The sequence below is a fragment of the Euphorbia lathyris genome, chromosome 2 (assembly GCF_963576675.1).
Source record: "Euphorbia lathyris chromosome 2, ddEupLath1.1, whole genome shotgun sequence".
In the NCBI taxonomy this organism is placed as follows: domain Eukaryota; kingdom Viridiplantae; phylum Streptophyta; class Magnoliopsida; order Malpighiales; family Euphorbiaceae; genus Euphorbia; species Euphorbia lathyris.
Window position 1 is genome coordinate 95344029 of NC_088911.1, and position 26218 is coordinate 95370246.

Below are 26218 nucleotides of genomic sequence, written 5' to 3' on the forward strand. Positions count from 1 at the left end.
GTGTGTTACCCTGGTAATAAACCTTTCTTTGTCACCTTTGTTTATGCCGATCCTGTTTTGACTAACCGAAAAAGGCTGTGGGAGATCCTGTATTCTATAAGTACAAACATGGTGGATGCTTGGATGGTGGCTGGGGACTTTAATGATATTGCCCTTATGAGTGATCAGAAAGGGGGGTAATCATTATGTGAACCGGTGCCTTAATCACAAGCAAAATATGGATTTATGCGGGCTGTCTGACCTAGGAGCCGCTTGTTGGGGTTTAGTGTCCTATAGACAATTGTTCTAGGATACAAACTTAATGTAAATGAAGTGTTCTTTATATCATTTGTTTTAATGAGATATATGTTTTATAACTATATAAAGGCAATCCCTTTTAAGCACTAAATAAAGTCTAATAAAAGGAAATCCGTAAGTTTGTTTTAAAGTGATTATAAAGTGTTCATACAAGCATGAAGTGAGACAAAACTTTATAATAAACTAATAAACTTAAAACCACCCCAAGTCAAGTAATATGTTTAGGATTGACATATCACTGCTGAGACTTGCATGTAACAATGTCTTCTGTCCGACAGAAAGCTGATCTCACAAGCTTCATATATATAGATATCTGGACAGTTACATGGATCCGATGAAAAGTAGTTCATTAGGATTGGGGACCCGACTTGAGATAACAGGATGGGTAGATTCATCCTTGTCACCTGTTCATCTCATTGGTATTAATAGGTATAAATAATCCTCAGACTCAAAGGAATGTTAATTGGTATTCTGGATTACGGAATGTGACGCTTTGATCCTGTTATAACACGATCCTTGACAGAGATGACTCTGGGGTGTGAACAGCAGAGGTTGGGTATCACAGGAAGTGATTGCGGGATCGTTATATATTGGATTCAGCATTTATCACTCCCGATAAATGGGAGATATGTCCATGGATCGCTTGTGGAAGTCTTGACTCTAAATCCTTGCAAGGTGATAGCTTAAGATTGAAATACAGATTTCTCTTAACCTATCTAATTGGAGTTGACTCGGCCAAGAACAAGTAAAACGAACGTCTCGCTATATGTGACTTGAGATTACCCATAGTCATAAGATTCAGTTCAAGGACGTAGTTGATAAAGGATCGAATTATACCGTAACTAATACTGAAAGGTCAACGACAGAATCAACCTGTCTTCTTATAGCTCTAGGGGAATGATTACGGACTTGCTAATCACATACTCTGTACATCATTCCGTTATGCAAAGATTAAAATATAATTCTTTGAAAATTAATTTTAATAAGTTGCATACGGCTAGAAGCAATAAGAACCTAATGGGTCACACATAAGACTTGAAACCCAAAAGAGAGACAGATGTTAATTAATTGACGGAAGCCCAACTGAGCCCAATAAGGCCCAGTAATAGAGGGGGGGGGGGCGATTTATGTATGTAAATACATAAATAATTAGTTTGATTTTATTAATCCTAATTAGATTAGGATTATGAATTAAATTAATTAAAGGATAAATAAGTTAGGAGTTTTAATTAGATTATATTACTCCTATTATTATCCAATAAGGTTATTGATTATTATCTTTTATATTTAGATATATTTATAGATAATATTTAAGAATTCTATTCCGAATTGAATTCTTATTCAAGAAACCTAATTCTATCTAACTAGGGTTTAGATACAAGAGATTATAAATACCCCCTGTTAGGGATTTTCGAAATCCACTATTGAATTCCAGGAGAGAGAATTCGACCCCCTTTAGCCAAGGACGAGATTTCACCGCTTCCTTCCGTTCAATTGATTTTCATCTTTCTCTCTTTATCCTTGATCTTGTGTTGATTAATTAGAGGCAATCTATTTTGGTTGCTATTCAACGGTTGATTCTAACTTGATCTTATATTTGTTTTGTTTTGTGCTCGGGAACTCGAAGTAAGAGTTGTGGGTACTTCGTTTGCAACGGTAGATAGAATTTCAGAAAGGTATTTCTTTTATCCCTCTTTATATGAAATAACGATTAACGGATATTGTGGTTTATGGAAATAGGTTAAAATTTTTATATTTCCGCTGCTATACGTTAGCCTATTTTTCCAACATTGGTATCAGAGCCATCGTTAAATCCGTTATTTCATATATGAAAATTTAGAAGTTTTTCAATCAGATTGAATAAATATTTATAGTTAGGTTAATTAACAAAACTGTTTTGATTAATTCGTTCTAAAAGATAAATAAGTTTTAATTAATTGTTAATTAAAATAAATTGTGCACATGTTCCTAATAATTTTGGTTGATAATCATTATAACAAAATCTATTAGTTTTATGGTTAGATGAATAAAAACAGTTTTATTTATTTTAAAAGATAAAACGGAAAATCTATGATAGTTTTTCCTATTTTCTGAAAATCGTTTTAAAACCGTTTTAAAACTGATATATATATATATATATATGTATATTTTATAAATATAAAAAATAAATAAACAGCAGTTCGTGTCGCGCCATACGGCGCGACCTGACTACTGTTGCGCGATTGCTGCCGCGCGGCAGCAACCGCGCGCGGCGTCTGGCTGCCGCTGCCGCTGCCGCAAGGCAGCGGCATGTCTGACGCCTAGGGCTGCTGCCAAACGGCAGCAGCCCGACCTCGGGCCCGGCCCGATTCCCACCTAGTTTTAAATTGTTTAAAACTATTTTTAAAAAAAAATATATATATATGTATGTTTCAGAAATTAATAGTTTTCTGTTTTGATTATCGAATGAAAATTTATTTAAAAGTTTGTTTTACCTATTTGTAAATCAAAATTTTAAATGAATTAAAAGCAAAATAATTGGGACGTGCATAATTAAAGTTTTGTGTAGTTAAGATAACATAAAAGACACGAAACTGTTAGAAGTAAATTTGGATGAAAGTTAAATGATGCGTTAATGTGATTAACCCAAATATTACATAAAATAGTTATGTAATCAACCAATTAAATTTATTTAATTGAGTCTATGCATGTTTGGAGTTATGGACATATTTGGACCCTCTTTAGTCTTTTGGTATTTTTGAAATAGGGCATGTGAGTCCTATCTTTCTACTATCTATTGTAATTTCTCCTCTCATCTAATTCCCTTCAATTTAATTGAAGTTTTCTTTAGTAGTATAGAAATTAATTTGTAATTTCAAAGCGCCATGGAGAAGACGGAGGACCTAAAGAGAAATATGTAATAGTTAGTATTTCCCTAGGTTTGGCCTTTTATTCCGTCTCTGGCTCGACGGAATAATTTAGATGATATGTCCATAACGCCAATGTATGTGTCTGATGTATGCTAAAGAAAATCAAGACTAAGTTAGATTATGAGACCTAAAATAAAATCCCTCATTAAAAAGTTAAGTAAATAAGCAAGTTATTAAAATCGGTTGTCCCTCCCTAATATTATAATTTAGCCGGCAGTACTGAGGGCCTTTGGGTTGTTGGGTAAACTCAAGCTCGAGGTCTTACGGTAACACCTGAATTATCGAAAATCACTTTTCATGAATATGGGGTAATACTTAAATTAGATTATGATAATTGGATGGGTAAACTCATGTTTTCATAAACTAATGGGCAATACGGTTGGGATTAATATGAATAACATATTAGTTACTAATGTGGTTAGTAACCCAATAACCTAGGAATCACATTTAAGATGTGATTGATTATATGAATCTACCTAACGAATGAGACTAGCTTGTTGGGTAAACTCAATGCGAAATCTCAGGAGTTAGGATCCTAGCTCACTAAAGGATTTGTGAAATTCTTCGAATTAATATGGAGGGCTATTAATTTGGAAAAATAGTGGGAGCAATCTAAAATAAACAAAAGGCCTATAATTTTAGATTGATATACTTTAAAGCAAATGAATAACATACGTTTACTCTTTCTCACTCTCAGGTTTATATAATCACTCTTAAAATCATGACTAAAACCAATCTGCAAAACATTCTTACCGATAACAAATTGAATGGTTCAAACTTCACTGACTGGTTTCGCAACCTCAAAATTGTTTTGAAGTTCGAGAAGAAAGGGTATGTACTTGATACACCGATACCCCCTTACCCAGTGGATGATGCTCCCTGCCAAGAATTTTATGCTTACTTGAAGCATAAGGCTGATGATGATCAAACGGGAGACATCATACTTGCATCTATGACACCGGAATTACAAAGGCAACTACATGCAGATATGGATGCATATTCCATGGTCAAGCACCTAAAAGAGTTATTTGTGAATCAAACTCGGTGCGAACGCTTCGAAATAACAAAACAGTTATACAGATGCAAGATGCAGGTGGGCACATCTGTTGTGGCGCATTGCGCCAAGATGATTAACCTTATCACCAAGTTTTCTAGTATTGGAGATGCGATGGACCGTGAAAAAAGTGAGAACTTACTTCTTCAGTCCCTCCCCGAGAGTTACTCGCAGTTCATCATGAACTACCAAGCGAGTGGCTTGCAAACCTCTCTTAAAGAGCTTGCAAATATGCTCGAGACAATCGAACCCAATACAAAAGAAAACAAGGAGATATCAGGCCTTGCTATTGAAGGATCAAAGAAGAGGAAAGGGATCTCTCCCGATCCAAACCATCCTAAGAAAGGCAAGGAGGCCATGCTCACCGAAACGATGGGAAAGGAAGTTAAGAAGCCCAAAGGCAAGTGCCACTATTGTGGTGAAGTAGGGCATTGGAGGAGAAATTGTTTGCTGTACCTAGCTACCCTCAAGAAGGGAGAAGCCGGGACTTCAACATCTGGTATGTTTTATATTGAAATAAATACAATTTCACAATCTGAATCTTGGGTACTTGATACTGGATGCGGATCTCATATTTGTACAAATATGCAGGAACTAAATCAGACTAAGGAATTGAAGAAAGGAAGCATAAACTTGCGAGTAGGAAATGGAGCAAGAGTTGTCGCCCTCGCAATTGGAGATTATGTTTTAAATTTGCCCTCTGGGCTTGTAATAGAATTAAGGAACTGTTTATACGTTCCGCAAATGTCTCGTAACATTATTTCTATTAGCCGTCTTGTTAACGACGGTTTTCATATTTCAATAAAAGACAAACGTTGCGATTTTTTATAGAGATTCGATTTTCTATTTTTCAGGAATATCACAAAATGGGATTTATGTGTTAGATGCCAAAATTTCTGTTTTCGCAATTGATACCAAAAGACATAAGCTAGATAATTCAACTTACTTGTGGTATTGTCGTTTAGGCCATATAAACAAAAGACGCATGCTTAAGCTACATCAAGATGGGCTTATAAATTCAATTGATCCTTAATCATTGAAAACATGCGAATCATGTTTAAAAGGTAAAATGACAAAGACACCCTTTAGCAATAAAGGTGAGCATGTATCAGACACTCTAGGACTTATTCATTCAGATGTATGCGGTCCTATGTCAGTCCAAGCAAGAGGAGGATTCAGATACTTCATAAGCTTCATAGACGACCATATTAGATATGGTTATATCTGCTTGATGAAGCACAAGTCCGAAGCTTTTGAGAAATTCAAATGCTTCAAGAATGAAGTAGAAAATCAATTAGGAAAGAAAATAAAGACACTTCGATTTGATCGAGGTGGCGAATATCTTTCAGATGATTTTCTGAATTATCTAACTGAATGTGGGATATGCTCACAATGGACACCTCCCTATACACCACAACACAATGGTGTATCCGAGAGGGGAAACCATACCTTACTAGATATGGTACGATCCATTATGAGCATAACATTACTTCCAAAGACATTCTGGGGCTACGCCTTAGAAACCGCCCTCTTCACCCTAAATCGAGTACCAACTAAATCCGCTAGTTCCACACCATATGAATTGTTCGTTGGTAGGAAACCCGTATTCTCATTCATGAGAGTATGGGGTTGTTCAGCATTTGTCAAACGCATTGCGTTTGACAAACTAGATTCTAAATCTGATAAATGTTTATTTATTGGATACCCTAAGGAAACTATGAGATATTACTTCTATCATCCAGATGATCAGAAAGTGATAGTATCCAAGTACGCAACCTTCTTATCTAATTAAGTTATTAAATTAAACTAAATAGGAATCCTAACTATCTAAAAATATATCATCATATTCTAACCAAGAGTTATAATTATAATTGATTAAGGTTTACCGTATCTAATTATGATTAGATTTAATCCCTATCCTCCTTTATAAATAGAGTATTAGTCACACCATAATAATAATAAAAAATGGATGGATGCACCTCTTTAAATGATAAATGATGAAATTATTCTTATTTTAATATTTACTTAATCATGAAATTGTCTAAAACACTTGACTGGTCTTCTAAATTTACATGTTGTTTCATTCGCTCCCTAAACTTACTTAAAGTGTCATGATTAAATCCCTAAATCCATAAAAGCATTATAAAGATATATAAAAAAAAAATTAATTTATTTGAAAGACTTAGAATCACGAAATAAGCATTTACCTTTTAAGTTTTGATTTTTTTTTTTTTTTATAAATTTAGACAACTTACAGTATATATCACTTTAAACAAATTCATGAATAAATAGATCATTGTAAGCAAATTTAAAAGACCAATAAATCGCTTTAAACAAGTTCAAATGACCAATAAATTATTTTTAATAAATGAAGAGTGTCAACAAAACATCATATAAATTCACGAAGTCTATCAAACCTTTCCGGAGAAATCAAGGGCTTTTAATGGATTAAGCCTTTAATTTTTAAAGGATGGAATCAAATGTTCTCACGTATTCGTAAGTTGTACTCGTCAAATTATGGCTTAATACATCATTTACCCTTTGAACTTATTCAAAATGGTTGATTGGCCCCCTGAATTTTTAAAAGGTTTCGATAGTCCCTCTGAACTTGCATAAAATGTTCAGTTAGCCTCCTGAATTAGCGTAAAATGTAATCAATTAATCACTCGGTTGTAAAAAAAATAAGTTAAATGCGAAAGATATATTGCACACATCTTAAAAAAGTAAAACGACTAAGATCGGGGTATGCGATTATAATATTAAAGAAGAAAATGTTTTATAGTTGAATAAGTAAGAAATTCTTTTTTAACATGTTTTAATCTATTTTGTGAAGTATGTAATAATATTCTAAGGCACGTGTAACATATATTCCGCATTTGACTTACTTTTTTACAACTGAGTGATTAATTAATTACATTTATACAAGTTCAGGGGGCTAACTGACCATTTTATGCAAGTTCAGGAGGCTATCGAAACACTTTGAAAATTCAGGGGCCAATTAATTATTTTAGACAAGTTCAGGGGCAAGCGATGTATGAAGCCTCAAATTATCTTAGGATAAGGATAGGATTAACAACACTCGCTGACGTCGATTTATTATTGCTTTGTCCATAAAACACACCGTTTTAACCAAAGCACTCCAACGTCGTTTCAGCATCTGAATATAATCAATATTATCATCTTCATCTTCAACTCCCTTATTTTTCACATAATAATCCAGAAAGAACAATTTAGATCATCATAAACAGAGATGGCAATGCTCAGAGCTGTTAGAACAACTGCACCCCTTCGATATTCCTCTTTAATCTCCACTTTTAGATCCGTAAGCTCTCTATCTTTTCTCTGTATACCTGCGTATTCACGTTCAAGCTTCCACTCTTAAACCTAACACAAAACGAAACGAAGCCCTTGAACCTTTTATTATCTTCCTTCTTCTTTTTTAGGTTAATTCAGTTCTTCGATTAATTGTGGGTTGAAGTACACTTAATATTGCTGAGTTGATCTTTTTCTTTTTGATTTTAGAATTGAGGGTTGTTATTTATTATTAGTATTTGGTTAATTATTATTAGGTGAGCACACTGGTTCTAGCCGAACATGAAGGTGGTGCTATTACGGCTCCATGTATTAGTGCAGTAGAGGCTGCGAAGTCTTTGGGCAATGACAATTCCGTTTCTGTTCTGCTAGCTGGATCGGGTCCTTCTCTTCAAGAAGCTGCTGTTCATGCTGCCTCATGTCATTCCTCAATCTCACAGGTATTCTATTCATTTATTGCCTCTTTTGTGTTCTAATGCATATGTGCACTATTAGCTCGTAAGTTTTCTTGATTATTGGCAGATATCATTGTTATCGTGATTATTAGTGTCATGCCCCAGTTTAATAAGAAACGATGATTTTTGTGTGAGATTTTTTAAAGTCACTGATGCGTGTTTGTTTAGGTACTTGTAGCTGATTCAGATAAATTTGCATATCCTTTAGCAGAACCTTGGGCGAAATTGGTTCATTTACTTCAGCAAAAAGGTGGCTACTCACACATAATTACTGCTTCGAATTCCTTTGGGAAGAACATACTGCCACGTGCAGCTGCTCTGTTAGATGTTTCCCCAATTACTGATGTTACTGATATTTCTGGTTCTAACCAATTTATCAGGTATGTACTGTCATGACAATGAATTTTTTCTTCTTTGGTTGGTTGAAAACTTTGGTTTTCCTGCTTCTTGTCTCGTGCTTTGAGCATACTTAGATCATCTCATAATAAATAATCTTTGCTTTTATGTACTTAATTTCTTATTGCTACTTCTATAATTACAGAGTGTATGGGTGTTGATATCAAGTATGTGAAGTTAATCACTCTGCATCGATGAATTTCTGTTTTTATAATTAAATAGCAACTGCTGCAACTCCTGGTTTTAGTTTTTGAGTTTGAAAATCAGCAAGACCTATTGTTTGCAGACCTGGTATGAGAATTTGACTTTGCAAGTCTTGATCTCTGACTCTGAGCAACCTATATGGAGAGGAAACTAACATTATATGCTATAATTTGAGGCTTGGAGTTTGAAAAGGTATTGTATTATCCATATAACATGTTGATGTGTCATTTGTGTGCGAAGGTTAAAAATCATGACAAAGGAATAAAATTTGCTGAGTTGTAGTTTCGAAGCACTGAAAGATTTGTACATTTGGTAATCGAACTTGAAGAGTTACTGTTTTATACTGTTCTTACTGGTACTTAAATGCCTACACAAATTTAATTATCATGCTCCATGCTTTCCATCCGGCTTTAACACTACTCTTTGCATATATTTTGAGGTAACATTGAAATACCGCATCCTTTTCAACAAAATACCGCATCCTTTTCAACAAAAGTTTGCATCTTTTAACATGCTTATCTACACATCAAAATACTTTTGGAAGTTGGAGAATATTGATGTGATGCTCCAGTCATAGAAATCAGCTTCTAAAAATGCAATTGGAAATTAATAGTTCACATTGACAGAAAAATGGTGTGTATCAAGTGATGAAGTGCTGCAATTTCCAGTTATCTCCTAGGGTAAATAAATTGAAAAAATAAAAAGATTTTCATTATATTGAAAATGCACTTAGCAGTGTTCGATACGCTGGCACCAAACCTCGTATGTTGACAATGTAAGCTTAAATTCTTTGGTAACCAATTAAGGCTGTGCGTTTATGTCGCAGACCAATTTATGCTGGAAATGCACTTTGCACTGTACGATACACTGGCACCGAACCTTGTATGTTGACAATTAGATCAACATCTTTTCCTGTGTCTGTTGGCTCAGCTGATTCAAAATTTACTGAAGCTCCTATTTCCCAGGTTGATCTCTCAACCTTTGTTGAAGGTCTGTTTACCTTTATCCAGAAGTTTGTTGGCTATTTTCTACCTCATGATGAGGCATGATTGTCATTGTTGTTTGTGCTATGTTTCCTTTTCTTTTTCCTTTTTGATATTTTTTTTACAGATGTTTTCCTTTGCCTAAGGAAACATGCCTTATAGTTTTTGCCATTGTCTTGTAGATTCTATTGGTAAATCTCGATATGTAACGCGCACATCTCAGAATACAGAGCGCCCGGACCTTGGAAGTGCAAGAATTGTCGTCACTGGAGGTCGGGGGTTAAAAAATGCAGAGAACTTCAAAATGATTGAGAAGCTTGCAGAAAAGATTGGTGCAGCTGGTAGTTCCCGAAAACACCTTCCATTATTTTTGAAATTATATTTTGAGGGCATTTGTCCTATGTTTTTCAGATATAATATGTGTACTGTGATGGCCTTAATGTAGATAGCAGTTTGCAATATTTGAGATGGCCTTTCATTTTCTTATGAAACAAGTGATGTAAAAGTTTGTTAGCTATTTTCTCGGTGCTTTTTCTTGACATGCTTTCCTGTTTTTGTTTAGTTGGTGCTACCCGTGCTGCTGTTGATGCAGGATATGTTCCAAATGAGCTTCAGGTAAAATCTACATCTCTAGGTGTTTCTTGTCAATCCATGCATATCAATATAACTTCAATATCAGAATTCTTTTTGTTGGCATGGAACTGCAGCATGAGTCATTTATTGTTTCCACTTGTTAATAGCATAACGATAGTTCATTAAACATTCTGAATTGTAATGGATGTCTCTGTACCAAACCTTTCATGAAGAATTTCACATTTGAACAAGTATTGTGCTGTCAAAAGAAAAAAAGGAAAAAACCCCCATATATATGTCTCTCAGTGAGACCTAGTTGAAGAACCTTTGGCACAAATTTGGATAAACCCATGAAGCCACTTGTGCAGGCCATATCATAATTTGCAATTTGGGCTATTTCCAGCATGTCTACCTTATTTCCCTGGTTAGAATGTAAAAACTTCTCTTGTCACTTGTCAGGTTGGTCAGACTGGTAAAATTGTTGCCCCAGAATTGTACATGGCTTTTGGTGTTTCAGGAGCCATTCAACACATAGCTGGCATGAGAGATTCCAGAGTCATTGTTGCTGTAAATAAAGACGCAGATGCACCTATATTCCAGGTGGTGATTGATAATCTCTCTCTTACTCCTTGACATGACCATGTTTGTAAAAAAAACCATTTAGTGCTGCTCTCTGTATTCATAGGATAACAGCTGTTGCATAATGGAAGTTGAAGCCTTATTTATGGGTTAAGGTGCAAAAATACCCCTAACATTTTGGGTCAGGAGCAATTTTACCCTTAACGTCTAAAATGGTGCAATTTTACCCCCTAACGTTGGAAGCCAAGAGCAATTTTACCCCTAACGTTGATAAATTAGGTTAATTTCATACACTATTATAAAACACAGATATTTATTCATTATTCTGTACCAATTGCATAATAATTCGTTCTTAAAAAAAGGATTTCATATTTTTTACAATTTAATAATAGAATTTGAGATTAATATTTATAAATTCGATGGATTTTTTGAATTTTTTTTTGTCTAATCCGTACAAAAAGATAGTATTTTTTTATTATTTTTATTTTTTTTCACATCCCAACGAATGTTTGTGATTTGTTATTGATAAAATGGCACACGTATGAAGTGTAGATAACAAGATTCACGATCGAGAAGACAGTTTGATGAATTATTTCTCAAATTGACCCAATTTATTAACGTTAGGGGTAAAATTGCACTTGGCTACTAACGTTAGGGGTAAAATTGCACCATTTTAGACGTTAGGGGTAAAATTGCTCCTAACCCAAAACGTTAGGGGTATTTTTGCACCTTAACCCCTTATTTATTTTTTAAATATTAGACCACGATAAACAACCTTTTATGGCTGCTGGTAGAGATATAAGAACCTCCATCAATTCTATAACCTGCTGGATGCATCTCTCATTCCATATCTACATATTATAAGTTGTGCATGAATTCTCAAACATTGGTTCCACATATTAAATTTTTAATGAATTTCCCTTGAAAAGTAATTCAGAGCAGAAGGTTAAAGAATCCCAGGTGAACACTTTCTATGTTGGTCTTCTTCTTGGATGCTGTACTTGTATTAATAATCATTATAACATCCAAATCACATATAGGATTGAGTTATAAGGAAAGAAGTATTTTTTTTTCTTGTTAAAATGTGAGTGTATCACTTGTAAGACGAACTTAATAGATTGGCACTTGTTTTGTTTGCAATTGAATGTTTCCTGAAAGGATAAACTATTTGGGTGCAGGTAGCTGATTATGGGCTTGTTGGTGATCTATTTGAGGTGATACCAGAGTTGTTAGAAAAACTTCCCGAGAAACAACACTAGACGTGTCTTCCAATGATACTTACTGGGGTATACTTTCTTCATTCAAAAAGATAATGTTAATAATGTAAGGAAATTGGATAGCATGTTTCACTAATCTTTTGGAGAAGAAAAAAGATAAACTTTTACATTGCATATGCTCATGGACCCAATACATTTTGCATTATTTGTTATCAGGAGGAGAATTGGTAGTTGGATGGTGCATGTGCACTTGCTCAAAATTAGTCAGAATGGTCAAGGGATTTAGTCTTCCAACCTCATAATTCAGATTGAATAATGTTCAATTGTCATAAAAGTTCAATGTAACAGAGCAGCATGCTTCTAGTATGTAATCTTTAATATAAGAATAAGCGAATTCTTATAAGAAGAATATGTCTCGTCTGAAATTATAAACAATACTACATGAACTAGCTTACACTTCAAAAAAAAAATTCCACTCAAAACTGTTTAATTAAGGGAAAGAGTTTTACATTTATTACAACCAAACCAAGAAAAAGAAAACGAGACGCCAAAAAGAACAAACAAACAAAGATTGCACAAGGGATAGAAGAAGAGAGTAACAGTGTGGCTTGCGCTGCCGTCTATATCATCTTGCTTCAATGATTAAAGAAAATATAAAAGGAAAATCTATATTAGTTCATCTTTTTAGGCTTTGATTGTTTACGGGAATTTTGTCGTAATAACATTTTTTTTTAAAAGAATAAAACATTTTTTAAAGTTTCTTAAACCCTATTTTATTTCTTTTTACCTTTAATCACCCACCATTTCTTTATGTTTGTGTTGTAGCCAAACGTTGGAAAATATTTTATTTTTCAACAAGTTTTTTTCTTACTCAATATTTTCGATTACAATTTTTTTTCCTTATTCAATATTTTGCAAAATACAATATTTTTCAGCAAGTAAATATAGTAGATTAGAGATTATTTTCTTTCTCAATATGCTTCTACCAAACATATATTTGTTATTAATATTTTTATAAAGTAGATTAATTCTTTTTGGTATCATATATTCATCAAATTTTAGGGACTATAGTAGAAAACTATAAGCTAAAATTTGTACATAAGTTATTCATGAGATGAGACGAGTGGGGTAATATATATTTAATAGCCTAAACATAGAATATATATTTAATAGCCTAAACATATAATTATTCTTAAACTTTTAGAATTTATGAATTGAGCTTTTGATCATTGATTTTTTCAAATTAAATTTATGATTTTTAATTTTTACACACATTAAGTCCCTCGTTAACGGCTTAGCCCTTAATAAGGGCTTAATGTGTGTGAAAATTAAAGATCAAGACTTAGATTTTCAAAGATATTATATTGGAATTTGATTCTCAAACATTTTTTTAATGTGTTTCATAGTATAGATGAGATAGATTCTGTATTTGATTTTATTCTCGCTGATTGTAAATCTCTTTGTTCGGATATCATTAACTGTCGTATTAGTTTTGTTAGTCAATCAGCGAATCGTGTAGCGCATACTCTAATGAGACGTTCTTAATAAAATTTCCCTTTTCCTTAAAAAAAACAGGATTGTAGAAAAAAACACAGGGTAGTAGATAAGCACGTGCAAAAAACCCCTTTGCACATGGCTAAGGCCTCAAAATTACGAGAGTCCCAAAAAGTTATTAGTTGCATCCTAAGTTGAAAACTTTAATGAATAAATGATTTGTTTTGATATTGAAGAGTGGGTGAATTTTGATTCTTTAATTGAAAATTCTAATAAATAAATATTTTCTTTTATAAAATTATATTAAATATTAGGAGCTTAATACAAATTTAGCATATGGTCTCTAAAAATATAAGACGGACCTTTTAATGAGAGCTTAATGTATATGAAAATTAAGATTCAGAAGTAAATTTATAAAAAAATAAATAATAAAAAACTCAATCCTAAAAATTTAATTGTTTAATTATAAGTTCAAAAGGTTTTAATTATATGTTTAAACTAGAGGAGGTAGTATTGTTGAGTGATGAATTATGCGTGAACATGTACAGCTTAACGTAAATGATATACATACGTGCAAACATAATTTGTTCAGTAAAAATTGAAAGGACAAACTCAATTATTATAAAGCAATAAAGAGCCAAATAATTTGTTTTTGCATGATAAATTGAAATAAATGATCATAAATTGTTGATTGTGGAGTAAGGATGCCAACGTTTTTGAATTATAAGACATTAAATATGAATAGAGTATAAAACCCAAGCAAGCGCATCTGGTGTAGTGGTATCATAGTACCCTCCCACGGTACTGACCAGGGTTCGATTCCCTGGATGCGCACTATTTTACTTTTTGTTTTATTAGGAACTTTCGGTTTTTTTGGATGCGCAATGTATTTTTTTTTAGTTTATGTTTTATTAGGAACTTTCGATTCCCTATATTATATTAGGAATTTACCTGAAACCAGGGAAAATTTGTTATTCATTGCATAATTTTCATTTACTAAATTTTTTAAATAGCATTTATTTGTAGTGAAATTTAATTTTTTTTCATATAGAACTAAAGATATAAGCGAAGTGGACTATTTCTCGAATTTAAGCCTATTATGAAATGAAAAAAAAAAAATGTCATTCATTCATTACTTATTTTTTATTTACTCAAATTTCAAATGCTAATTCCTTAAGTAAAATTTCATTTTCATATAGAATGGAGAATATAGGCATCAATATCATTAAACCACTTTGGATCATTTGTCGCATGACGAACCTTTTCAATTTTGTTTGGAATTTAAACCTAATATGAGTAGAGGTCATGAGTTCGAATCACATGGGCAAGACGGGTTGAGGGTTTTTTTTTCTCTTTAATGTAATTTTCTTTTGTTTAATATAAGTGCATTGCGCACAACTTAAAAAAAAAATATTTCAACATGAAAAATAGTCTCCATTTTTGCTTGGATCTCTGTAAGGTTCTTCACTCATTAACTCAAATTCTATAATTAGAATTTTTTTTAGTAAAATTTATTTATTTTTTTTATAAACTTGAGGATATAGGCATCAATATTTTTAAACCATTTTGAAGCATTTCTCGAATCATATGATAATCAATGTCAATATATTTTGTTCTTTCATGAAAAGTTTTTGTGCAATGTGAAAAATGAAGTGTTGTCACAATATTGTTTTTGTGGTAACTTGTTCGGTGCTTTGGAAGACTAGGAATTTCATCATTTTCCAACAAGCTATGAGATCTATTAATGAGTTGGTTCAGAGTGTTGGGTTGAAGATTTTCTATTTTGAACGTTTAAACAGTCACACGAAGATTTTTTAAACACTTATTTTTTTTCCATTTGCATAGAGAAAAATCCCTGTGCAACCGTAATTATAACTATATTATGTAAATGATATTTCACTTGATTATATGATATGTAAATCCAACAAAAACAATAACTATTTCCAACAGATCATGTAATCAGATGAAACATTTCTATTAAATCGTGTTTTTGAGTTAGAAATTGATAGCGGTGTTAAAAAAAAAAATTAAAACTTGAGGAAGGGAGGATAGCATAAAATACCGAAATGGGCAGGCATGGATAAATTAGGATTGCTGTGTATCTTTATCCATGTGCTTGCTGTTGCTGACCCTATTTCATGTTCTAATTTCTATCATTTGTTATTGCCTTTTCAGCCTATTAATATAGTATAAAGTTTCCATGGATTTAAATAATATAAATGAACACTTTTTGGTATTAGATTTACAGTGAATGTTGGATCATTCCTTTCTATTAAAAACATCATACTATTCTATTACAATATATAATCGTGGTTTGGAATATTAATTGGGTGGAACATGTACTTCTGACCCTTGAAAATATTCTGTATTTGGTAGGTATTTTTGATAAATGTTACCTTATTCGTGTTTAATTAGCTTATTCTTTTTTAATATAAGCTTTGAAACATTGCATATGATCAATTTAGTTGGAATATTTCTCTTTAATTAATACAAACTTAAAACAATAATCATGAATTATATATTTTATAAATTACTAGGGTCAAATTTGCCCTAAGGTTCACGGGGAAGTTTAATTGTACCTTCATCATATCAAAAAGTTCAATTTTACTTTTATTTGTAGAAGTTTTAATTCAATTATTATACTTTTATGATAGAAAACTTAATATAAATTTTCCAAATAAATACCGACAAAAATTAGTGAAAGAATTCCTTAGAAAAATAAAATAAAATAGAGTTAGAATTCCTTTATGGAAAATTTGAGATGTTTCCTACAATGAAAGCAAAAATTAACTTTTTAAATAATTTTAGAGACAATTGATTCTTACCTTTTTTTTCTGATTATCTAGCAGAATACCATTCCTCCCTCGCATTCAATAGTTTGCTGGCGTGAATTCCTCGGCTATCTTCCTATGCATGATCGAATGTGTCGTCGAGGTTTATCGATTGTTTCCAAGTGTGGCCTCTGCGGAAATTCACAAGAAACTGCCAATCACTTGTTCATCGCCTATCGATTTTCGCATCAAATCTGGAATGGGATAGAAATGCTTTCTGGCCGAAGGATCTGCAGCGATTTGTCACTCACGGTACTGGTAAGCGCAGCCTTGAAACAAGGTTTTAGCCCTCAGATTGTAGCACTTTGGGCCTCGACAATTGTAAATGTCGTTTGGGTAATCTGGCAGTCCTGTAACCAAGCACTCTTTGAAAATGACCACCTTGTCTATTCCTTCACTATATGAAAAATCAGTATCACCGACGGAAAATTGTGTCGGTCGATTGTGTAGTGCTTGCGCTGCGGCCTCTCTGAGGCTCCATTCGTGAGGCAGATAGTCTAGCTACGGGCGGATTGTGGAACTCAGAGGTGGAACTTCATATTATTCAGGAACTTGGAATTCATAGACGGCCGCACTTAGCTCCACGAACAATTCAGGTATGTTGGGAACCTCCCCCTTTAGAATGGACTAAAATAAATACAGACACTTCCGTGATGGGTAGCCCAGGTTCTGCGGGTTGCGGGGGTGTATTCCAATCATAACACAGTTTGTTTTTATGGGCATTTGCTTTTCCGATTCAGCTCTCCTTCTCATACATTGCGGAACTCAGCAGCAATTCATGCAATTAAAGTGGCATTTAATAACGGTTGACAACAGTTATGGTTAGAAAGTGACTCGACTTACGTGGTTGGGTTGATGCCTAATCACTCCAAATTAGTTCCCAAGTCAATCCGCGCGGATTGGATTCAATGTCTACACCAGCTCTCCTCCATGACGTTTATTGTTACACATATCTACAGAGATGGTAATCAGGTTGCAGACCTTTTGGCGAATTTTGGTCGAACAAGTTCAGAAATGATTTGATGGGATACAGTTGCTGACTTTTGTGCTTCAGCTTATTTTTGTAACTTGAGCAAACAATGTGTTTATCGTTTTGCTTGATTCTTTTCCTTCTTTTTTCCGCTTTGATAATTTGTAACTCATTTGTTTTTAATCTTAATAATATTGGTTTGGGTCCGATAACACAGTACCAACATAGTTGGGATGTCTATCTCCCTCCCTCCCACTCACCACGCTTTCAAGTAAAAAAATATAAGTATTCATTGTGCTTGTTACAAACTCAGAAGATCAAGTTGAAATTTAAATGATAAATTCACAGTTAGGATTTGAATCCTCTAGCTCTAGGTCTAAAAAAACTCGAATACCATAACTTAACAAGTAATTAATTGATCTAAAAATTTAAAATTATAGGTGTAATAAAGGCATATTTGTCTCTAGTAGTATCCAAAATCTTATCCTTTGCTCCCTACGATGTTATTTAATCCATACGTGATATTTAATCCGTTTTGGATGAAAAGTTAGCTGATTTGTTAATTATTGGCACATAACACATTTTTTTACACGTGATATATACACATGATAATTTTTTAATTTATTTTTTCCTTATTTACTTAATATGTGAATAAATAAGAAAAAAAATTAATTCCTTATATATCAACATATTAAGTCTATATGATTTTTTTTAACATAATTGCTAAGTGTATATGTCAGGTATCAAAGGTTATGTCATGGAGAAAATTTATTATATGCTAGACATCCCACCTTAGATTTCTCAGGTGGTATGCCACAACCAATGAAATTATGACACGTACTAAAAAGATAACTAAAAAGAATCTAAATTTAAATGTTATTTTTCATATTCCACGTTCCTTTCCTTGTATGTGGTGGTGCTGCGGTCCTTCCTCAACTCTCTTGTAATTGCTAATTTGAATCTCATTTGTCTCTTCAAAACAAAACAAAAAAAAAACCGATATTCCCTAAATCAACATCAATGACAAAGGTTGCATTTTAAAGCAAAAAATAAAATAAAAAACATATCTCTTTTTTTTTTTCTAAAGTAGATCCCTTCTACTCAAATTTCATCCCTTTTTTAAACTTCATCAATGTATTCTTCACTAATCCCTAGAAAAACGACCTCAACTTCTATCTATTTCTCAAATCATTTAGTGAGCCAAATTGTGTTACAAAATCCTGTATCATAATTAAATTCTATGATCTAGAAAGACCAAAAAATTTGGAATTATAAAAGAGAAATGAAATTCAGATTAGTTGGGATTATGAAAGAGATGAAATTCAAACTAGCTTAGGACCGTTTGGTTTATCTACTGTTTGTTGTTGTTGTTTGCTGTTAGAGAAAATTGCTTTTCCGAAAAGCAGAGATTCTCTACTTTTGTAAAAAACTACTTTTCATGTATAAAGACAAAAAGAAGATCCTTAACCAAACACCTAAAAATCTCAATTTTCAAATAAAAAGGCAAAGAGAAAAAAAAGTAAACAAACACCTTTTAGTAAAAATGTTAGCCAATTGATTTTCTATTTTAAGAAACCACCAATCCACGGTACCCTTTTGAACCAAATTGCGTATGTAATGAAAGTGAAGATCAATTTGTTTTTTCGAAGTCTAGAATATAGGGTTTTCAGAGAGATAGACGACATCAATATTATCACATCATAATATAACCGGTTAAGTAATGGCAGACTAATATAACACAATAAAGATTGTAACTAGAGAAATTCAACAATCACAAGAACTTTATACTCATTTTCCAAGCTAGAACGATCAATAACAAGTTGTTGTTTTTTACCTAACAACTTTCTTAGTTAGCATTTGAGTAACCATTGTGAGAGAACGTCGAAACTTTAAACAAGAACACACCATAATTCGTCATGGCTTTGAGATAATGTAACACATATTTAATAACTTGCTAGTGAACAGTAATGGATTGATGCATAAATTGACAAAGTTTGTTAACAGAAAATGTAATGTCAAGTCTTGTCATGGATAAATATATCATGATCTTACGGTACTCAATTCCATATCGGTCTGATGAAGAAAGTCTTGAATACATGGTTGTTAGAATCAATTCACGATTCGAATCGTACGATTCGAGTCGAGTCGGTTCCATTTCTAGATAGAATCAAAAATATCCAGAATCGGTGGTGAATCGGACGATTCGGTGGTGAATCGGACGATTCGATGGTGAATGGGCCGAATCGTCCGATTCTAACGATTCTCTCGAATGTGAAGTAAAAAATGGCAGCAATCAAGTCTTTTGGAATCTCTACCGTTCCATTAATATAAGATTCATGAATGACTTTTGTGTCACCCCGATACAACCAAGAAAAATTAAAGTAAATGAACAAAAAATTATAAAACTCAACAATTCAAATTCAAAGTCAAATAATTATATTGAAAGTTAAAACTCACACAACTTTCCAAATTCCATTTACATACACAAATATGACCATTTTCCACCTTTCTTTATTTTCTTTCCAAACTTTCTTCTTTCTTTTCCATAGTGGACGTCAAGAACTTACAAAGTACACTTACATCCGTGGACGATGGTGAATAATTTGTGAATTAATTCTATTTAGAATTACATTAGATTTGAATTTGAATTTTAAGTAATTACTTTATATGACTTTTAAATTAAAATTGCATTTCTAGACTAATATTCTAAGTTCAATATGGTAAATATTTTATTTTTTATAATATTAAGATTGGAACCCGAATCTTACGATTCGATTCGATTCACGAGTCACGATTTATAAAATGAGATTTCGATTCACGAGTCGAATCTCGATTTGATAACTATATGCTTGAATATACTTTGGTTGTCCGAATAGAATGTCATCATGCTAATAAGAAACTTCGACCTCAAGAAATAACAAAGTGGATCAAATACCAATTAGGGGATTCCTGTTCCAATATAGAGATAGTTTTTTAATGTTATCAACCGAATAGAAACTAAGTAGAATTTTATGAGGATGATAGATGTATATGATAGTAAAGGAAGAAAAAAGGAATGAAAAACCTTAGAGGATTAGGTAATGAGATTTGAAGAGTTTGGGATAAACCCAAAACTCAAAAGCAGCAAAAGGAAATGATTGTATTAGGAAAACAAACACGAACAAAAAAAGAAATAAAATCTCCTTTTTCCTTTACGTTTCTGAAACCCCACAAGAAAAACTCCGTAAATGTTACACAATATCCACTCTTAATATTTACATTTTGGATGTGAGTTACGCCAAAAAAAAATTCAATATATTACAAGAGCTATTTAGTCAAATAGTTGTCACCAATAAATATTCAGGCTTGCAAACTTTATACTATATATCCAACTTAAAAATTAGGGTAAATTCCAAAAACAACCCCTGTGGTTTGATGTTGTTCCAAAAAAACTCATGTGGTTTTTTTTTACAAAAAAAAAGGACTGTGGTTTACGCCGTTACCCGAAAAACGGAAAAGGGCTTAACACCGTTATAAATGCTGACGTGGCAAGGGGTAGAGTTAGAAAAAAAAATTTATTTATTTTTTAATTCTTCTTCTTCTTCTTCTTCTTCTTCTTCTTCTTCTTCTTCTTTTTTTAAATTTCTGAAATTTTTTAAATTTTTCTTTTTATTTTTCTTCTTTTCCTTTTCCTCCTTCTTCTTCTTCTTCTTCTTCTTCTTCTCCTCCTCCTCCTCCTCCTCCTTCTTCTCCTCCTTTTTCTTCCCTTCTTCTTCTTCTTCTTCTTCCTTCTTCTTCTTCTTCCTTCTTCTCCCCTCCTCCATTCTTCTTCTTCTTCATCCCTCTTCTTCTTCCTTTTTTTTCTTTTTTTTTAAGTTTCGGAAATTTCCAGATTTCTTCGGAAATCTGGAAAATTCCAGAAATCTGGAAATTTCCAGATTTCCGACGGAAATTTCAGATTTCCGTATGAAATCTGGAAAATTTCCAGATTTCGGGAAAATTCCAGATTTCTTCGAGTAAGGGAATTTAAAAAAAAAAGAATAGAAAAAAAGAAGAAGAAGAAGGAGGAAGAAGAAAAATGAAGAAGAAAGAAGGAGGAGGAGAGAAGGAAGAAAGAGGAGGAGAGAAGGAAGAAGAAGAAGAAGGAATAAGAAGAAGGGAGAAGGGAGAAGGAAGAAGATGAAGGAGGAGAGAGAAGAAGAAGGAGGAGAGGAAGAAGAAGAAAAAGAAAAAGAAAAAAGAAAAAGAAAAAATAAAAAATAAAAAAAATCGAATTTCCAACCTTATCCCTATGCCACGTCAGCATTTTAACACCGTTAAGCCATTTTCCGTTTTTTGGTTAACGGCGCAAACCACAGTCCTTTTTTTTTTGTAAAAACAAACCACATGAGTTTTTTGGGAACAACATCAAACTACAGGGGTTGTTTTTGGAATTTATCCTAAAAATTAATAGTTAACAATTAACACATTTGTAGTAGTAATGTCGACACAATGCTAGCGGATAGTATTACAAACATATTGGGTGTCTGGCAACCTCTGAATACTGGGAGATATCTGAGGCTTCCGTCACTGGTAGGTCGAAAGAAGAGGGCTATTTTTGCTCATCTAAAAGATAAGCTGTGGAAGAAAGTTCAAGGTTGGAGAGATAAACCATTATCTAAGGCTGGGAAGGCAACTCTGATACGTACTGTGGGTCAGGCTATCCTTGTGTACTACATGAGCGTCTTTCTTCTTCCTATTTCATCAGCTGAGGAGCTGCAGCGAATGCTTAACTCATTCTGGTGGGGCAACAAAAAAGATGGGTCAAGGGGCATAAATTGGATGTCATGGGATAAGCTGTGTGTTTCCAAAGATGATGGAGGCCTGGGCTTCCGCGATCTTACTGCCTTCAATTTAGCATTATTGGGTAAATAAGGGTGGCGTTTTCAGTCATCCCCAGATTCTCTGGTCAGCAGGGTCTTCAAAGCTAAATACTATCCTGATAGGGATTTTTTAAAAGCTAGGCTGGGTCATTCTCCTAGCTATATTTGGCGGAGTATCTGGAGCTCTCAGATTTTGCTAGAAAAAGGGGTTAGATGGAAGATTGGAGATGGACAGTTAATTAATGCGTGGACAGATCCTTGGCTGAGGGATGATCAGAATCAGAAAATTTCTACCCATGTTGTGGAAGGACTGGAAAACCTGAAGGTTAGTGACCTTTTTATTCCAAACTCGTTGGAGTGGGATCAGGAACTACTACAGGAGCTGTTCTCTGAAACGGATATTGCAGCAATATGCCGTTCTGCAGTCCGCGTAGCTGGTCAAGTCGACAAACTCATTTGGCATGGAACTCTGAATGGAATATATTCTGTCAAAAGCGCGTATGGACTGGCTACGGGAGTTCTGGTTGACAACTATGAGCTGCGAATGGAGGGATTATGGCAAGCTATCTGGGACGCCTCAGTACCGTATAAAATTCGACACTTCTGCTGGCGCCTTGTCCGAACTGCATTCCTACTCGGGTTCGGGTTCGTATGCGAGGGGTGGACATTGCGGAGGAGTGTGTCATGTGTGCTCAGGACGTCGAGGATGTCTGGCACCTATTTTGGCTATGCCCCAAAGTCCAGGAAGTCTGGCGAGTGGCGGGACTGCGTGGAGATCTAAACCGTATTGCTGCTGATGCTGATGCTGATAATTTCGCAGACCTGTTCTTCAAATTCTATAGGATGGCCGATGAAAGGAGTAGGGAGAAATTTTGTGTTGTCCTTTGGTCTTGGTGGCGGTCGAGGAATGATCGCCTTTGGCGGCATACTAACGTCCCTGCTACGACAATTGTTAATGGCGGTCTGCAGATTCTCGGAGATTGGCAGCAAGCTCAAACCAGGCGGTGTGTGGCGCCGTTTACCCAACCCAGCCCTTGCTTATCAGCCTGGCATCGTCCCCCGGCACAGAAGCTGTCGTGTTGCACTGACTTTAGCAGCTTTACCATTCTCGGCTTATCGGGTTGCGGAGCGGCTATCAGAAATGCGGATGGGACTTTCATCGCAGGACGGGCTGCTACTTCTGAAGGTTTAATGGCAGCGCGAGATGGTGAGATGTGGGCACTGCTATAGGCCATGGTTTGGGTCCATCAGGCGGGTTTTACTGATGTTATTTTTGAGACAGATTCTATGCTCACCTATCAAGCAATTTACTCGCCAAAGCCCGACGATTCCGAGTTTGGGGATTTGTCCAAGCAATGTCGATCCTTTACTAATCTCAATATTGGCTTCTCAGTCATCTACATCAAAAGACAGGCGAACAGCTTAGCCCATGCTATTGCTCGGGCGGCTACACAATACGCCAGTCCTTCTTTCTTTGATAGTTTATCGAGCTCTTTTCCTTTATCTGTATTGAACTTTTGTCGATCTTTGACTCATTAATGCAATTCCTCTTAAAAAAAAAAAAATTAGCACATTTGTTTTTTCATTTTTCACATTTTTCCATTTTTAAGTTTTTAATTTTTTCCAATTTTCGTGGTTTTTGCGTTTTTACTATTTCCACATTTTTTTTGCATTTTCCCTTTTTTCATAAAAATTTTCTTCTGATTTTCAAATTTTTACCGTTTTATATGTTTTTACTATCGTATTGAATATTTGAATAATTGATGGTAATAATTAAAATTTTAAAGTAAATACAAAATTACACTTATGTAAAATTGTAGACAAAACTACTTGTCCCATTTTATCTCATCCCATCAATCAAATTTTGAAATAGTTCTTAATATTCCTTGAAAAATACATATTTTATTTGCTTAATATATATTCTATTTCAATCAATTAAAATGTAGCCTTAAATTATTTTTGTTTATTATTTCTATATATTCCCGAACAAAAGTAAGCTTTAATTTTAAAGTGACTCATTTTATTTTGTGTTGATGTTTAATTAATAAGTGTTATCATTACTTCTTTCTGTTTGTTGATAAAAATTGTTATCATGATTACAACTCTACAAATTGTGGTATCAAATATGTAAGTAAGCCAAAAGTTTAAACTAGTTGGCAAATTATTAAATAATTTATATTATCACTAATATTTTAAAAATTTGCGTACAATGCACTTACATTATAAAAGAGGAAAGACCATATCCGGATGTGAATCGAACCCATGACCTTCCAAGATATAGGTAAACTCTCAACCACTAGGCTAATAGCTTCACTAATATTAATAAACAATTTATATTAATTATCACTAAGTAAAAAGTTAACATTTTGAAGCAACAAAAAAAAATAAAATTTCATACTACAAACATTCAACATACACTTGATGCAAAATGTGGAAATATTATCTTGGCTAAAACATTGAATGCTTCCTCATATTTTGATATACTAGTATATAGAATATAGCCATATAGGTGTAGGTACGAATGCTCAAATGTTGCAGCCCCGTTATCTTGTCATGAATCATGTTGATCCCTCCATTATTATTATTTTTTAATTTATTCTAAATGTAAAGCCCCTTAATTTACCGATCCATAGGGGTTAATAAAAAGAAAATTAAGCATTTATATGTTCATATATATATATATATATATATATGGATAGAAGGAGAGAAATGAATGAAGAAGAGGGTAATATTTATATTATTTATTAATCAAGCAAAATAATTGGCTACCATAGACAAAGGAACTAAACAAAGACCCCTTTTCTGGAGTTCACTGCTCTCCCTTTCTCTTCCAATAATTAAACCCACATTATCATCATCATCTTCACTTCTGCTCGAACCCATATTTACTTTTTCCTGCAAAATTATATATAAATGTCAGAACAAATCTATGATCAAATGAAACTATAATCTCTAATTTAATTAACAACCTCAGAATTAATGTTGAAGGCATGATCTCTCTGTTTTCTGTTCTTATTCAACTGATCATAAACCTATAAGGTTGACAAAATCAAGAAACAAAATTTAATAGAGTTGACATTTAAAAAAATTAATAAAATGAATTGTCAATTAAAGAAAAAAAGAATATAGCTGACCTTAGGACTATTAACAGGAGAAGTAGCAGTGTCCTCCAAAGCATCATCAGGGAAATTATGATGAGGTCCTCTGGTTTTTCTCTTCTTGAGAGTAATAAAATTATAATTATCAACACTAATTCGGTGATTAGCATCAGAATTGTTCATAACCAGAGAAGCAGCATCAGAAGAAAAAGAGCTATAATTTTCGACATTAACATTATTTTGAGTAGTGTTAACAAAGAAATCATCAAAATAAGAAGTCCATCCACTCTCTTCATTTCCTGATATTCTGTCATCATTCATTGAATCTTCCATTAAAACCAAGCAAGAAAAGAAGATGAATGAATATATAGAGATCAGAAAAGAGAGAAGATGAAGAATATATATATAGAAAACCTACTTCAGAATGATTGTTAGGAATGTGACTTGTTGTTGGAATCTTGGTACGTGGGCCATACAAAAGGAGTTGCCTTCTCCTACTTAATTTTTTTTTTTTTTTTTTTTTAAATTTCTTTAGAGAAAAACTGGTTTGACCTTAAATGGAAGTAGATTTTATTTATACATGAACAATTTAATCTGAAAGAGAATTTAGACTAGGTCTATGTTTTATATATTATATATGGAGTATACTAGAATTTCGTTGACTGTTAATTATATCACTTACAACTTCTCTTTTCTGTTAATTTTATATCATATTGCAACCACATTTACCAATTACATGATTTATGTGTAGGCTTGAAATTTATATAGGTTATTCACATTGCGGGATGTACGGACTTTTAATTCAATTTCATGGAATGCCAGATTTGGTTAACTGGATCAGAGAAACTCAGACCTGAAATCAAGAGGAGTGCTACTTCTAGAAGCTCAAAGGTTAATGATGCATTACTCGTTGTTTACAGAAAGACTTTATTCAAGTAGTGTATTTTCCTTTTTATTTTATTTTTTCAGTCTATCTTATGAAAAGGGATTCTGTGCCTTTTACCA

The 26218-nt window shown here is 33.4% G+C and overlaps 2 protein-coding genes and 1 non-coding gene across 5 annotated transcripts; 2 read left to right on the forward strand and 1 right to left on the reverse strand.

Annotated features, from left to right (window-relative positions):
• Nucleotides 1-7426: 7426 nt before the first annotated feature.
• LOC136219019 (electron transfer flavoprotein subunit alpha, mitochondrial) lies at nucleotides 7427-12411 on the forward strand. Of its 3 annotated transcripts, none has more exons than XR_010684021.1 (9): nucleotides 7427-7582; nucleotides 7830-8012; nucleotides 8196-8407; nucleotides 9454-9617; nucleotides 9793-9951; nucleotides 10173-10225; nucleotides 10643-10783; nucleotides 11941-12085; nucleotides 12196-12411. XR_010684021.1 is itself a non-coding variant. In XM_066006208.1 (9 exons), the coding sequence occupies exons 1-8, from the start codon at nucleotides 7511-7513 to the stop codon at nucleotides 12019-12021; spliced, it is 1065 nt and encodes a 354-aa protein (XP_065862280.1). In that variant the 5' UTR covers nucleotides 7427-7510; the 3' UTR covers nucleotides 12022-12048; nucleotides 12196-12410. The 3 variants fall into 3 exon arrangements, 2 of the variants coding, with proteins under 2 accessions (XP_065862280.1, XP_065862279.1); XM_066006208.1 differs by having other exon boundaries at nucleotides 11941-12048; nucleotides 12196-12410; XM_066006207.1 differs by lacking the exon at nucleotides 12196-12411 and having other exon boundaries at nucleotides 11941-12151.
• A 1825-nt stretch (nucleotides 12412-14236) lies between these two features.
• Nucleotides 14237-14307, forward strand: TRNAG-CCC (transfer RNA glycine (anticodon CCC)). The gene has a single exon. It is a non-coding gene; the product is annotated as a tRNA-Gly (tRNA).
• Nucleotides 14308-24825: 10518 nt separating this feature from the next.
• On the reverse strand, nucleotides 24826-25574 carry LOC136219020 (vascular-related unknown protein 4-like). Its single transcript, XM_066006209.1, has 3 exons — nucleotides 25250-25574; nucleotides 25085-25147; nucleotides 24826-25010 (listed from the first exon to the last, which is right to left on the reverse strand). The coding sequence occupies exons 1-3, from the start codon at nucleotides 25544-25546 to the stop codon at nucleotides 24864-24866; spliced, it is 507 nt and encodes a 168-aa protein (XP_065862281.1). The 5' UTR covers nucleotides 25547-25574; the 3' UTR covers nucleotides 24826-24863.
• Nucleotides 25575-26218: the final 644 nt, after the last annotated feature.

Excerpts from the sequence above, each read along its gene's own strand:
- LOC136219020 (XM_066006209.1), bottom strand. The coding sequence starts at position 25,546 with ATGGAAGATTCAATGAATGATGACAGAATATCAGGAAATGAAGAGAGT. Across the intron at positions 25,148-25,249 it reads CTCCTGTTAATAGTCCTAAG|GTTTATGATCAGTTGAATAA; the intron begins GTCAGCTATATT and ends TCAACCTTATAG. Across the intron at positions 25,011-25,084 it reads CCTTCAACATTAATTCTGAG|GAAAAAGTAAATATGGGTTC; the intron begins GTTGTTAATTAA and ends ATAATTTTGCAG.
- LOC136219019 (XM_066006208.1), top strand. The coding sequence starts at position 7,511 with ATGGCAATGCTCAGAGCTGTTAGAACAACTGCACCCCTTCGATATTCC. Across the intron at positions 7,583-7,829 it reads TAATCTCCACTTTTAGATCC|GTGAGCACACTGGTTCTAGC; the intron begins GTAAGCTCTCTA and ends AATTATTATTAG. Across the intron at positions 8,013-8,195 it reads GTCATTCCTCAATCTCACAG|GTACTTGTAGCTGATTCAGA; the intron begins GTATTCTATTCA and ends GTGTTTGTTTAG.